Genomic DNA, 14,525 nt, shown 5'->3' with positions numbered 1-14,525 from the left:
AGGGATCTACAATACAAACAGCTATGGCGGATCGCACGGAGGCGCAGCCAATGCAATTGCAAAGGAGATATGGATATGATGCGAGCGAAGCAATCGTATGCCACTATTCAAGCGCAGCTCCAATCCTTCTGTCCACAGTCCTGCCCCAGGAGCGTGTTGTGGTTGACGGTGCGCCGGAAACAGCTGCCGTCCCCGCCTTTGACGTGCGGCGATCGGGCGTGGAACAATCGGTATCTCGAGCTCGAATCCGGTGTCGCGAAGCAGTAGTAGTGCTGATGAAGGGTTGCGCAGTGCCTGTAGGCGCGCTGGTCATCGAGGGTGTGTGAGGGTGAGGGTTGAAGGTGAGGGTGAGGCTGTCGAGGGAAGAAACTAACAAGTCGATGAAGCTAGAAACACAAGCTAATCTGTGGGGAGCTGCGTCACGTGTTGAGCTAACGGACATCGGACATCGGACATCGGCGACAAGCACCATCGATAAAGCACCCGGGAAAAGCGAGATGGCTGATGGTTGACACCTTGATGCCAAGGTACGAAGCGGCCCTCTCAGCCTCACCTCGCATTCTTTCTCTAATTGATCTTGCACTTTTCAACTCAATACATAAGATTCCCTATTTTTCCCTGCCCTGCCCTGCCCTGCCCTGCCCACAATGGCAGATGTACGATCCCTCCTCAAGAGCGAAAGAGCTGCTCGAAGAATACAACACCAGCACGCAAGCTACACTCCGACTGGCACTCTTCTTTGCACCGTCTGCCACCTCCAGCTCAAGAGCGAGACATTATGGGACGGCCATCTTCGGTCGGCAGGACACATGATGCGAGCACAGAAAGCCCAAGAAAGCGAAGCTTCAGCTCCTGAGGTACCCTCGAAGAAGAGGAAAGCAAGTGACGAGGACGGGGCGAGCATGGTCAGCAAGAGGAGCAAGCCGGCCAACGGTCTGCCTGAAGGATTCTTCGATACTGGATCTCAGCAAGTTGAAGTTGCACAACTCCCTATGGAACTGCACATTCCTTCGCGGCCAGCAACGCCTTCCAAGACCCTAGCGCCGGAGCTCAAGAAGCCAGAAGTGCTAGTCGACGAGGACGAGTGGGCATCTTTCCAGGCAGACATTGCTACGGCGGAAGCTCAAGTTCAGATAGCAAATGACGCGGTGATCTCGGCCCCTGCAATGTCGGCTGCGGAGGTTGCGAAGAAGACGGTGGAAGAGGAGTACATGCAGAGGAAAGAGAAGATGGAAGCTGAGATTGAAGGCGACAAGGAAGATGCTGCGAGGAAAATGGAAGAGGAGCTGGATGAGATGGAGAGCTTGGAGGCGAGAGTTAAGAGGTTACGTGAGAAGAGGGAGGGATTGAGACGCAAGGAGAGTGTGATGGGATTGAATAAACCCGTGCCGGCTTTAGTGGAAACGAGCACCCTCCACGACGACGAGGACGACGAAGAGGACGAAGACGAAGACGAAGACGAAGACGACGACTGGGATGGGTTTCGAATGAAGGGGTAGGAAGATGAAGATGTAGGCTTTACTTGTGTCAATGATACCCAACTGGAGATCGGATTCCCCTCCACAAGATTTGGTCTATAGCCGTTTCACGGGTAGTTGGACTAATGCGCAACACATCGAGGGGCGCGAATTTAAGGAGCTGGGAACCCACCTGGGGATTTGCTTGCTTATGAATGGTGGGTAAACGTTGCTGCCAACGTCGCCTTCGTATCCTGTGGCTCTTTTCTGAGATTTCTTTAGTCTTTATCTCCTGATTTGACTAGCGAGCAGATGTCAGTCTCGCGCCGGGCATCAGAATGCCTCCCTCGATGGTCTTTACAGACAAATTTCCCTTCATATACACTGTCTATTCGCACAACTACTCGATACTGAAGGTTGCGAACCTTCCAGCTCCATTGCGCAGTCTCGACCATTGGTAATGGACTAGAGTACAATTAGAAGTCTGGTGGCTTAGGCTTTTCAAATATCTCTCTATCCTCTTCCTGTCTATTCATTGTTCTCAAGCCTTCACTCTTCCAAGCCATAAGCAGACAACTTCCCCGCAAAGTCTCTTAACTTGTCCGATCTTTGAGTCTTGAGTTCCCAAGACAGGCCGACAAGCGTTCGGAGAGTCTATTTTCCCCATTGCAGCCAGTCAAGAAATCATGGCTTTTGATAAGCCGAAGATCTTAGCCTGTGAATCTCTATAGTAATCACTCATCTCCATATGTTGAATGCTCACTTTGGCGGAGGTCAGCGCTGGTCTTAATCTGTGTCGAGCTCAAGGTCTGGTGTTTATTTTTCCTGAAAGAGTTCCAAGCCGATGAATGTGTTTAGCAACTACTGAATACACCGGAAAGCGTCCTCGTGTCTAGCAGTGCGGTGTATTGGAATATCCTTAGAGATTTGATTGTACCAGTATCATGTAAGAAGATGAAATCCGCACTTTCGCAGGGACGGTCTGATACCAGTCTTGAACGATGTTAACAACTTGGTGAGGTAGCTCTATTAATACAATTTTTTCGCAGAATCTTGCAAAGCAACGAGCATTCATCTCATCGCGCATCGCGCTGAAATTCTTATTAAATATCTCTTGAGTTGATATCATATCTCAGCTTTCAGTTAATGTTGTCTGCATAAGTGAGGCCGCACCACCAAGGTATCCAGATACGTAAGGTCAGTCGGTTACAGAACAGATCCAAATCCAGATCCAGATCCGGATCCACCAGCCAGCTGAAAGTCAATCCAATAAGAAATTCAAAGAGACCCGGGCGAGCTTCAAGTATCAGGTACCAAAAGAAGTGGGCAATCCCGCGACATTTTTAGGTCTCTTAAACCATCAAATCATGACCTGGTGGCGTGTGGAATTGCGAGTTGGGCAGATAAGTAAGCAATGGCAGGCGAAACTCTAATGGCGAAGTAGCGAAACCATCATCGAAGTATTCATGCTGGACGTGGGATAATAAGTCTTCTTCTTCTCCTTCTCCCTCCTCCTCCTCTTCTTTTACTTCGTTCTTCGTAGTAGTAAGTACCAAGATCAAAGATTCAAAGACTGATCAAGAGATCCACCCAGCAGCAGCAGCAAGTTCAACACAACATACAAACAAAACAAGCTCTCGGCTAAGACGAAGAGACGCGTATACAATGAGTAACAGGTCAACCACTCCGATTCTCCATCGTAATCGGCTCGGCGGCTGTCCAGACGCCAGGAATACAGAAATTGAATACCCGAATAAATATATCTCATTGCAGGACTCACAGCACTCACCAGAAGGTTCGAAGCCAAATTCGAAGATATAAAAAGGATATAAAAAGGAAGGATATATAGCCCTGGGCCGCTGCTGCATGGGCATCAATGGAAACGAGGAGGCCTATATATATATATATATACTCCCGATCTTTTCTCTCTCATTTTTACGCACAGCCCTGCGTCCTTGAAATAATATACGAATACATCATGCCATTCCAGTCTCTAGTCTCTAGTCTCTAGCCTCCAATTCCAATGCGCCGGCATCAGGGTCCAGCCGGAATATCTCAGCACTACATACCCTGTACCGGCCCTGATTCTTATGCCAATCCCTTACGCTCTCCTCCTTTCCTCTTCTCTCCTCTCTTCTCCCGTCTCTTTCTTTCTTTTCCCGCCTTGCTTCACGCCATCCACCATCCACAACCATCAACCAATAATAATCCCATCTGATCTCCCACCACCACCCACTACCAAGAGCAAGACACAAAACTAAATTCAATTCAACAAACACCCGCTTCCCTTCCCCCTTCCCCTTTCCTCTTCTCCCCCCTCTTCTCCTTCTCCTCTACCTCTACCTCTACCTCTACCTCTACCTCTACCTCTACCTCTACCTCTACCTCTACCTCTACCTCTACCTCTCTACCTCCCTACCTCTCTCTCTACCTTCCCCTCCCTACAGTTTCAGCACGATCATGCTCATCATGGTCATAAGCGAATGTATAAGCGGCCCAAAATCAAATCACATATTACAATTACATACAATGCGCACGGTTTTTGGTGCCAAAGGAGAAGAGAAGGGATCCTGTTAAGCTAGGACTCACCCACTTACTCACTCCACCATCAAGTGAGTAAAATCAAAATCATAGATGAGAGTTTAGAAGGAGATATCCCCAAAAGAAGTGGTGAGATGACAGGTTTGGGACAATGTCAGGTAGCAAGCGAGCTTTGAAGTTGTCGTGTTCACTTCCGTCTTACGGGCTGGGCTGCATTGGTTGCAGGTTGGAGGAAGAACATCCTGGCTTAGTAGATGATACAGTGATACATAAATGTATTTTCCCAATTCGTTTCTGATCAAAGGAAGATGGGTTCGCTTAATTCAACCACGATTCAATAGGTTCACAAACGGAACTGTGGAATTCATTGCCGCTCAAGTCCGTGGACGAGTTTTGTATCCTGTAACGCCTGTACCAGTGATCCCTCCTCCCAAGGCTCCCATCCATGATCAAGACTTGGGGTTAGACTCCTCGATCGATGTTGCCATTTCCTCCGCCCAATCACGAGCCAGCTTGTCACCCTCGGGCGATTTCCCCTCTGAGCTTGGTGCCCCTTCTGCCTCTGTCGTTCCTGACACTGGTGCTTTCTTTGACGGCTCGGTCGACTCGACTTTCGTAGGTGTTGGTAATGAAGGAAAATCTTCCGAGCTGGGAACGGGATTCTGCTGTTTGCCTCCACGTCCTCCACGTCCTCCTCGACCGCTTCCCCCTCGTCCCCGGATCTCGAATCTACCACGACCTCTGGGCGCCTGCAAGTCCGACCCATCGTCACCTCCGACCGAATACCCGCTTCCACTCAGCCCACCTCGAATGACGCCCCCATGGCCTCCCCTCACATACTCCGAGGTCCGAGTCCGCGTTCTGTCTACGATATCACTCTCCACCTTCTCGCTATCCCACTCGCGAACGCCTTGCGCTTTCATCTTTCGCTCGCGATTCTTCGCCCGCTCCATCTCCATAACTCTCTCGTTCTTCTTCTCGGCAATCGCCTTCTCCTTCCGCTCCTTCGCCAGCTCCTTCTCTCGGTGCTGGAAGGCTGCCTGGTCGGCCTCGGTAAGTCTATGCTTCTCGGCCCTCTCCTTGTTCAATATCGCCATCTTGGCCATCTTCTCGGACAACTCCTTCTCGCTCAATTTCTTGTGCGCCGGTCCGCCAGTAGCAGACCGGTCGCCTCGGACTGCATGTGTGCGGGTGTCGGGAGTTGTGGTTGCAGTGGGTGCAGTGGGTGTGGTGGGTGGGGTGGACTCGAGCTGTGTGGATGGTCGTGTTGGCGAAAGGGGGGGAGGAGGTGCGGCCTGGGACGGAGGAGGGATTTCGGCCGGTGCTGGTGCGTAGCGGGGTTGGCTCAGACCGTTGGACCCTCCTCCTCTCCCTCCGCCGCCTCCTCTTCCTGCGCCGCCTCCTCGTCCTCTCCCTCTCCGATCTTGTCCCCGCCCCCCCTGTACACGACCATTGCGTTGCTGCTGCTGGCCACTGGACTGCTGGGCCTGCTGGGCCTGCTGGTGCTGCTGAGCCTGGCTTGCGCCAGACCGAGGCTCAGCAGGGAGACTTGCGGGTTTGGTTTGCTGCTCGACGACACCGATACTCTCGCCGGCAGAGGCAGAGACGGGCTCGAACTCGTCGGCGAAGAGGTCGTCGTCCTCTCGCGACTGGGCGAATTCGTCCATGTGATGATATCGGCGGGGGGAGACGGTTGGATGTCGAGGAAGTCCGGGGCTGGTGGAGGGAGGGGGGGGTTTAAGTCAGTATAGAACTCTATTGCAGATCGATCTTGAAAAAGAAAAAGAAAAAAAAAGGGAATGGATGAGGCTCTCACGGTTGTATTTCCGTCGCTCTCTCTCGTCCCTTGGCTCTCTGCCTCGGCGAATTCTCTCAATTGGCGGGGTTTCACCTGGAGGAGAGCCAACAACGTACGAATCGGTGGTGGTGTCGGCGGCGGCGGCGGCAGCGGCGAGGTTGCGACGATGATGATGGGGAGGAGGAATGTCAATGGGAGCGGAGGGGACGGACGTTGGCGCGGGGCCGTTGGGTGCCGGCTCCATGGCTGGCTGATCTTCGGTGCTTGTGCTCGGATTAAGGTTGTTCCAGGTGCTGACGTGGGTGCGTTGGGAAAAGATGATTGAGATAGGTGGGGCTGATGGAGCTTGGCGGGGGTGGGACCTCGCCTAATCCAGCTGCCAAGAGGCTAGTAGGTGCATGTGGCGTCTGTGGCAGTGCACGTATGCAAATCAAGCATCTACTTAAAAAAGTGGAATCCTCTTGTCAAGATAAACAAGCTCTCGGTTAAAACCAGAGATCGGATCATAAGGTATCTACTACGTGATCTAGCTACAACCCTGATATAAGCTATATTGTGATTAGCTACATATAATTTACTACCTAGCAAATAATAATCGTACAGCAAATTCGATATCAAGTAAGTGCGAGTCGTCCACCAAATGAAGATGGAATGCGACGAAAGAGAAAAGGAATCTAGCGTGTGTATGCATGCATGTTTGGCAGACGTGCCGTTTCGCATCCCGATCCGGAAAGAAGGCTCCCTTCTCAGCTCCGTGCATGCATGCGCTGACTGTCGTACAATGTAAGTTCTATCTGTCAGCAGCCCGGCCGTACAAGTCGCATACGATTGGATTCTACACTTGTTCGGGCTGTGTGCATGTGCTGTGCATATGTATGGAGTAAGCGAGTGTGAGCTTGAACTTACCCGTCAATATCCGCTTAGGATATATAAATATGAATATATCTATATATCTATATATATCTATATATATATATGTATATATATATATATATTAAGTTGAGGCGCGTACGCATGTTCGAGGGGTAAATATGGACATGCATATGCATATGGATATGCATATATATCGTGATACGTGACCAACTCCTCGTATTGATGACAGGTACGGCTTACATTCGACGGCTCGGAAGAGTGATTTAATCTCATCGACCGGCCCGGGGAACCTCGAAGCGATATATAAATCCTTCATCACTTCCCCCGTTCAAAGCCGTCTCAATCTCTTTCTTTCTTTCTCTCGATAGCAAAGGTTCATCACCATAACTAACCTTATCATCACCACCATGAAGTTCTTCCTTGCGTGTTCGGCCGCCCTTTTCGGCCTGCTGTTGTCGCCCACCACGGCGCAGAAATATGCCTTCGCCCATATGGTCGTCGGCAACACTGCCGCCCATACCCAAGACACCTGGGCGCAAGATATAACGCTGGCTCGCAACACGGGCCTCGACGCCTTTGTGCTCAATATCGCCTATCCGGATCCCAATATCTATGGCCAAGGCGAGCCCTCCCCCATCACCACTCTGGCTGGCTGGCTGGCTCATGCTGATCTTGGATCTCGTCCTGCACAGTCGCCAACGCCTTTGCTGCCGCCGAAGCTGCTGGCTCGGTTTTCAAGCTCTTCTTTGCCTTCGACTACCTGGGTGGCGGTCAAACGTGGCCTGCAACTGGCGACCGATCCGTCGTCTCGTACTTGAACCAGTACAAGAACAGTCCGGCCTACTTTCGCTATAACGGGGTCCCTCTCGTGTCGACATTCGAAGGCCGGGACAACACCAACGATTGGGCACAGGGTGGCGTCATCAGATCCGCCGTCGGGGGAATCTGGTTTGTGCCGGATGTGAGTGTCTCCTCCCTCTCACATCCTCCTCTCTCTCACCTATACTGTCGAGGATCGCTGACTCTCATCCTATCAGTGGACAAGCTTCGGTCCTACCGGCTTCGCCCAGCATCTGAATAAGGTCGAGGGCGCGTTCAACTGGGACATGTGGCCGATCGGTGCCTCGGACATCAACACCGACCTCGACAATCAGTGGCGGTCCGTCCTCGGATCAAAGAGCTACATGATGGGCATCTCACCGTGGTTCTTTCATTCCGCCGACAGCCCGAAGAAGTGGGTTTGGCGAGGAGACGATTCCTGGGCACTCCGCTGGACTCAGGCTATCGATTTCGGCGCTCCGTTCATCCAGTTCGTCCATCTCCTTCCTGTCTCGCCCGCTTAATTCCAATCGCTGATAAACTCAATTGCAGGATCGTGACCTGGAACGACTGGGGCGAGTCAAGCTACGTCGGCCCCCTGAGGTCCACAACCGAGATCCCAGCCGGCTCGGGCATCTACGTCGATGGCCAATCCCACGAGAGCTGGCTAGACTTCCTGCCCTACTACATCGCCAAGTACAAGGGCAGCGCCTTCACCGTAAGCAGGGACCAGATGCAGTACTGGTACCGCACTGCGCCCGCCACCGCCGGCAGCACCTGCGGCGTCGTCGGCGGCGACAGCTCGCAGGACAACGGCGTGCCCGAGATCTCCCCGAACAGCATCCTCCTGGACAAGATCTTTTTCACGGCGCTGCTCAGCAGCCCGGCCCAGGTCCACGTCCAGATCGGGGCCAACCCCGAGACCGTCTACAGCTTCGGCGCGGGCATCACCCACCAGAGTCTGGCGTTCAACGGTCAGACCGGGGCGCCGCGGTTCTGGGTCACGCGGAATGGGGTGACGACGGGGAGCGGCACGGGCAAGGCGATTACCGCGGGCACGGCACTACCCGGTGGTTGTACGAATTACAATCCTTGGGTAGGATCGTTTTAAATCATAATTTGTTGTTGTTATTATTGTTGTTGTATAGATTAACGTCGGGCGGGTAGCAGGCGAAGCCTGCCGCCCTAAGACCTCTTATAAAGTACGGCGACGTATCAAGCTAAGAAGTTATATATTATGGAGGGGAAGAGCTCCGACATATACCTAACGTCAAATCAAGAGATATATGTGTATTGTGGTGGAGTTGCGGCTCTGTATTTGTTTTGTCCATGTATATAGTACTGATGCTAAGCACCTTTGTCACGTAGGTGCGCTGCATGCTTTGGCCTTGTTAAGCACGTGGTTAAGTCACGTGCAAGCTCTTATATAAACGAGTAGTTGATTCCTTTTTAAACTAGCACTATATTATTATATAATACAATACACGTACTTATAGTACACATTCGAGTGTCTTTCGATCGTCTTCCTTTTCTTTCTTTATTTATTTACGATTCTATTATAGTTATATTTATATATATCTTTTAATTTAACGTTAAGTATATGTCGGAGCTTTTCTTTTTTATATATATTTAATAACTTACGTAAAGAATCGAACCGAAAGTTGATCTTCATACCTTTTTTAGACTTGCTTTTTTTACGAGAAGCTATATATTCGGAGTTTACGTTATACGCTAAGCTATTGATTATATGCTTTTGCGGTGCTTTTTCGAAAAGTATTCGATATACGCTAAGCTAATAATCAAGTGCTTTTACATATAAGCTTCGAAGCTATTGCTTTAAAAGCGATCTTTTTTCGATTTGTATCCGTCGAGCATGCTATTCGGTATACTCGATAAGTACTATTTAGAAAGTCGTTCTTTTAATTCGAAGATCGAGCTAATTAAAGTTTAATTCGATATTTATAAAGTACTATTCACTTAAACTATTTTGCACGGCGATACGCTCGAAGTACTATTCGTTTAGTATACTTTACTTTTTCGATTTAATATCGTTTTTAATACGAGTCTATTGCTTTTTCTTTTTTAAAAGAGTAAATAGTAGCTAAGTATCGGAAATATTACGCTAAGCTTAAAAAGTTGAAAATTCAATATTTACTTCGTAACGGAGATTACGCATAAAGATCTCGAATTGCTTTCGAATATCTTTCGCTTTAGCAAATAAAAAATATAACGAGCGGAAATAAGTATTATGCAATTCGAAACCGTTTCGATATCGCATTATACTAAAAGCAAATTATATGCTTGTACGGAAGCTCGGCTATTACTTTATTTCGTTTTTATTTCGATATATTTAATCTTAGCAATTACTTTTCCGCTTATTCGGATCTTACGTTTAAAAGTTAAACGTATTATTAATATTTATTATATCGATTTAATTTCGATTATTTAACTCGAAGCGATCGATACTCGACTTTTTAATAAATCACTTTTAACGTATTAAGATTTTATATCTTTATAACATTTCTTTATGTATTTAATATTTATTATAAATTATACTTATTTTATTTTTATTATTTATTTACATTTATATTATTTTCGTTCTCTTTTCGCATCCGTTTCAAAACACTTTTATACTTTAATCGATATCTATTAACTTAACTTAACGGGCTTACGTTAAAGCTTTCGAAAATTAAAAAGAGCTATGACTTCTTCGACTTAAAAAGATTTCGAATTTAACGAAGATGCTACTCGTAAGTTAACCGAAAACAAAATAAAAAAGATTTAAGCTTTTTTACTTTTCGTAAATGCTTCGAATTATATAAGTATTCGTAAACTTCTTTTTAAACTTAAAGCTTTTAAAATGCTTGCTTTCGATAAAGCTAATATTACGGATTATATTCGCTAGCTCGAACGAGCATTTAAAGATTACGATATCGTTAACGATTCGGAGAAAAAGCAATGCTTTATTAAATATAATATTTTTAGCTCTTTCGATTATAATATACGTTGTAATATCGAGAGCTTCGGCGGCTTTTCGGATCCGAAAGTAACTTAAAACGATTTTAAATCAATAGTTAAAAAAGAATATAAAGCTTTCGATTTAGCTAAGTAAAAGGATAATATTAGCTTTTTAAACGATTTAAGCAATAAATAAATAGCAAAAAAAAAAGCTTTTAAAGCGGAGCTTTTATAGTTCACTCGACAATTCAATCTTACGAGCTTTGCTTGCTTAGTTAATAAAGATATTACCGATAAGCAGCTAAAGTAGAAGTTCTTCGATTGCTTATTATTATCGATATAAAATCGAACTTAAAAAAACGTTAAACTTAAAAAAGATTACTTACAAACTTATAATATAATTTATATTATAATAAGCGACTTAATTAAGCAAGAATAGATTACGGCAGAACGGATTAAAAAATACGATTACGTAAAGATTTTTAAAGCTTTTTTTCGCTATGATCTTTATTAAAACGAAAACTTTCGTTTTTAAATACCGTTTATCATTCTCGAAAGTAAATAAAACTTATACGTTTTATTCTTTTATAATACTTATTCCGATAGTACTTATACTTCTTTTTTTTACTGCGCAAGTATTATTATTACGAGTTCGATTATTCCGTTCGTCGATCTTGACTTAAAGATCGAAGCTTTTATAAAACAACTAGCGAAAGTTAATATTCACTAGGCTGCTCCATGGGGTGGGGGCCCCATAGGGTTTTCCTTCCCATTCCCCCCATAGGGTCTTGGCCGATAAAGGACTTTTTTTTTTAAACCTTATAAAGAGGATTTTTTTAAGTCAAATTCCTTACGGAGGATGAGGAAACCTTATGAGTTTAAAGTAAGACAGCTAAAAATAATATATATAAGGCCGCTAAAAATAAAACAAATTTACGAATATTTACTAATTTTACTTAATCATTATATTTATTTATTATATTTATTAATCACATATATTATACTTTACAATTACATTGCATTATATTATAATAAACTAAAATTACTAAACAAAACTTTTAGTTATGATTTCTCGCAATTTCTTAACCAACGCTATATCCTTATTTTGAATCGTTACTCGTTTAGCGTAAATAGCACATAAGTTCGTCACTAAAAGTGATTAGTAAATCGATTAGTAAATAAATATATAAATACTTACTTTCAAACTCTCTTACGAGGAATGCCTTTGAAGCTTTTTGTAAACATTTTAAAGCATCGCTTTGAAATTTAAAGTCTTGTTTAAAATCGTAAGTGATCTCTTAAACAAAACGTTAAAAAAAAATCTTTTTAATAAAAAGTTCGATGCTTTTTTAGTATCGTCGGATCTCTTTTAACGCAGTAGCTATATAAATCAGTAATTATACTTAAGAATCAATTTATTAATTAATTGAATTTACTTCTTAGTTTATAGCGACGGCGCTTTCGTTAGCTTAGACCTTTTTTTTTCGCAACAATTGCAGACTTCTTAAGATACTTATCTTTTTTAGATTTTTAACGAAAAGAAGTTTTAGCTGCCGAAAGTGATTTGCTAGTTAATAGAACGGAGCGAGCAGCTTTAGCCGTCGAAAGTGATTTTTTAGCTCTTTTATATTAAAAGAAAAGAATATTATTTTTATTTAAGTTTTCTTTATTATCGCTTTGCTCTTCTTTATCTGTATTATTATAAAGCATCGTCTTCGTCGCGGTTTTTATAACTATAATTAGGCTCGAGATAATAAGAGACTTTTTAAAAGCTTTTTACGCGAAAGCTTTTTTAATACGATTATTAATAAAAGCAAAAGAAGATTTAGCAGCTGCAAAAAAATTGTTTTTAGCACTTAAGTCGTAAAACGGATCTTCGTTTTAAAGCTAAGCTGATGCACTCGCTTAGCTCGTCGATTATTATATTGCTTTTAAAGCAGTTTTAAAATAATTAACGAACGAAAGAAAAAGGTTTAAAAAAATTAAACTTATTAAAAGCTGTTAATACTTATGTTAATATTGTTAAGAACGATGCTTTTATTTATTTCGAATTGAATAGCCGAAGTAAATCTAATTGCGTTTGCTAAAAAAAAATTTAATTAATAAATATTTATTAATTATAAGTTAAAAATATTACCGGATCGAAGTCTAAGAGATAATAAGTGCTAGTTTGTATTTGCGCGAAAGTTTGTTAATATTTAAAGAGCGTTACTTAAAATGATAGAAATTAGCAATTATTAATTAATAAAGTAATTAATACTTATTAGCTTGACCTTAAGAAATTCGACGAAAAAAAGACAAAGATAAATCGGTTTTTTATTATAGACTTGCAATACCGCGCGAAGTTTTAAGAATTTCTATAAATGCTTATTAGCTATTTGCAATTAATTTATTAATTAATTTATTAATTAAATACTAATCGGATAGCTATCGAGTTATAATAGCGCGGCGCTTAGCAAAAGTAAAGTTAAGAATTTCTATAAATGCTTATTAGTTATTTGCAATTGATTTACTAATCAATTTACTAATTAAATACTAATCGGATAGCTATCGAGTTGTAATAGCGCGGCGCTTAGCAAAAGTAAAGTCTAGCGCATCCGTAGCTAATTAAGCTTTATTAGATTAAAGATAAAGATTTGCGTTAAGCAAAGTAACTGAAAAAGTATTAATAATATTCCGATTAATTAAATATAAACTTACTTTATTTACTTTGCAAATTTAAGTTTTCTTTTTTTACGCTTTCGCCGCGTATTATATTTGCTTCACTTTCTTATGCTTCGTCTTTATTTGCTTGACTTTTAGCCGCTTGACCTTTAGCCGCTTGACCTTTAGCCGCTTAACCTTTAACCGCTTGACCTTTAGCCGCTTGACCCTTAATCGCTTGATTCTCAATTGCTTTATTAATTAACTTATCTTAGCTTGCGTCATCTCTTTTAGCCGTAATGCTTAGTATATCGGTAGAAAAAGGTCGGTCCGAAAGCAAAAGTTCGTTTAATAAAAAAGCCATTTAAAAGTATTAATAGAAAGACTTAATCGCGATAATCTAATTTACGATTAATAAGTTGATAATTTTAAATAAGAAAAGGACGACCTTATAAAGCAATGAATAGCGTTGTATTTAAAAGCGTAGCAAATAAGAAAGCGATAATTATAATTGATTATTAAGTAATAATAAAAAGAAATTAGACTTTACTTTATAAAGTAAAAATTACGCGAAGCGGCCGTTTTATCTTAGCTGCGGCCGCTTTATTTTAGCTGCGGCTGCTTTATCACTTCGTGAATTCACTAGCGGCCGCGTTAAGATGTTTTAGAAATAAAATATACGAGTTTACTTTTAATTTTAATACTTTTATTCTATTACTTTTGATTTTATTTTAAATAATTACTCTTAACGTTTAGCTTTTTTATAATACTATTTAATATAGCCGCTTATCAGCTTGATTCGATAGAAAGTATTATTGCAAATATAAATCAATTTAATTTAATAGAAAGAATTGAAAAATCTATAATAAAAACCATTTTTTTATTTATTAATTTATTTATTAATTAAAAACGTCTTTTTTAAAATGCGGCCGATACGACGGCAATCGTAGCGGCAAGCAATCCGGTGTTAAGAAACCTTAGCAAGCGCAAAGTAAGTATCTTTTTTACGTAATATTTTAATCTTTATTAATTTATTAATTTTTCTTAAAAAAGAAGGCTAAAAAAAGGCTAATTATTAACCAATCCTTATACGATAAAGGCTAATGCTCGTATAGCAAAGCTAAAACAAGATCCTTAAGCAAATGAGCTTCGAAAAGCTAAAAGACGAAATCAAGCGGCCGCTAATCAGCTTTCTGCAATTTGAAAACAAACTTTAAAATATTTTTAAGCATTAAAAGCTAAAAGAAAAACTCGATAAGCCGAAATGCGAAAGAATTTTATAAATAAACGGTACTTTTTTTTTTCTTTGATTTACTAAGCAATTTACTAATCGATTTTAAAAAAAATCGAAACATCTACGCGGATAATCTTGCTATGCAAACCGTTTCTTTTACAGCTAAATTTAATAATAAAAAATACTTAAATAGCGATTAAGT

At 42.7% G+C, this 14,525-nt stretch overlaps 4 protein-coding genes across 4 annotated transcripts; 3 read left to right on the top strand and 1 right to left on the bottom strand.

The window, feature by feature from the left end:
• Positions 1-23: 23 nt before the first annotated feature.
• Positions 24-326, top strand: L3040_005418 (uncharacterized protein; the record flags this gene model as incomplete). The annotated part of the gene is made up of 1 exon (XM_007295997.1): positions 24-326. One exon carries the CDS (start codon positions 24-26, stop codon positions 324-326), a length of 303 nt encoding a protein of 100 aa, XP_007296059.1.
• Positions 327-647: 321 nt separating this feature from the next.
• Positions 648-1,753, top strand: L3040_005417 (uncharacterized protein; the record flags this gene model as incomplete). Its single annotated transcript, XM_007295998.2, has 3 exons — positions 648-1,495; positions 1,581-1,675; positions 1,740-1,753. The coding sequence occupies 3 exons, from the start codon at positions 648-650 to the stop codon at positions 1,751-1,753; spliced, it is 957 nt and encodes a 318-aa protein (XP_007296060.2).
• A 2,694-nt stretch (positions 1,754-4,447) lies between these two features.
• Positions 4,448-6,040, bottom strand: L3040_005416 (uncharacterized protein; the record flags this gene model as incomplete). The annotated part of the gene is made up of 3 exons (XM_066154510.1): positions 4,448-5,714; positions 5,815-5,856; positions 5,913-6,040. 3 exons carry the CDS (start codon positions 6,038-6,040, stop codon positions 4,448-4,450), a joined length of 1,437 nt encoding a protein of 478 aa, XP_066011372.1.
• Positions 6,041-7,076: 1,036 nt separating this feature from the next.
• L3040_005415 (uncharacterized protein) lies at positions 7,077-8,599 on the top strand (the record flags this gene model as incomplete). Its single annotated transcript, XM_066154509.1, has 4 exons — positions 7,077-7,290; positions 7,362-7,630; positions 7,707-7,978; positions 8,041-8,599. The coding sequence occupies 4 exons, from the start codon at positions 7,077-7,079 to the stop codon at positions 8,597-8,599; spliced, it is 1,314 nt and encodes a 437-aa protein (XP_066011371.1).
• Between the last annotated feature and the right edge of the window lie 5,926 nt (positions 8,600-14,525).

The sequence above is a fragment of the Drepanopeziza brunnea genome (assembly GCF_022702325.1).
Source record: "Drepanopeziza brunnea f. sp. 'multigermtubi' strain 214-2 chromosome Unknown ctg9, whole genome shotgun sequence".
Lineage (NCBI taxonomy): Eukaryota > Fungi > Ascomycota > Leotiomycetes > Helotiales > Drepanopezizaceae > Drepanopeziza > Drepanopeziza brunnea.
This window is presented reverse-complemented; position numbering and strand designations above follow the sequence as displayed.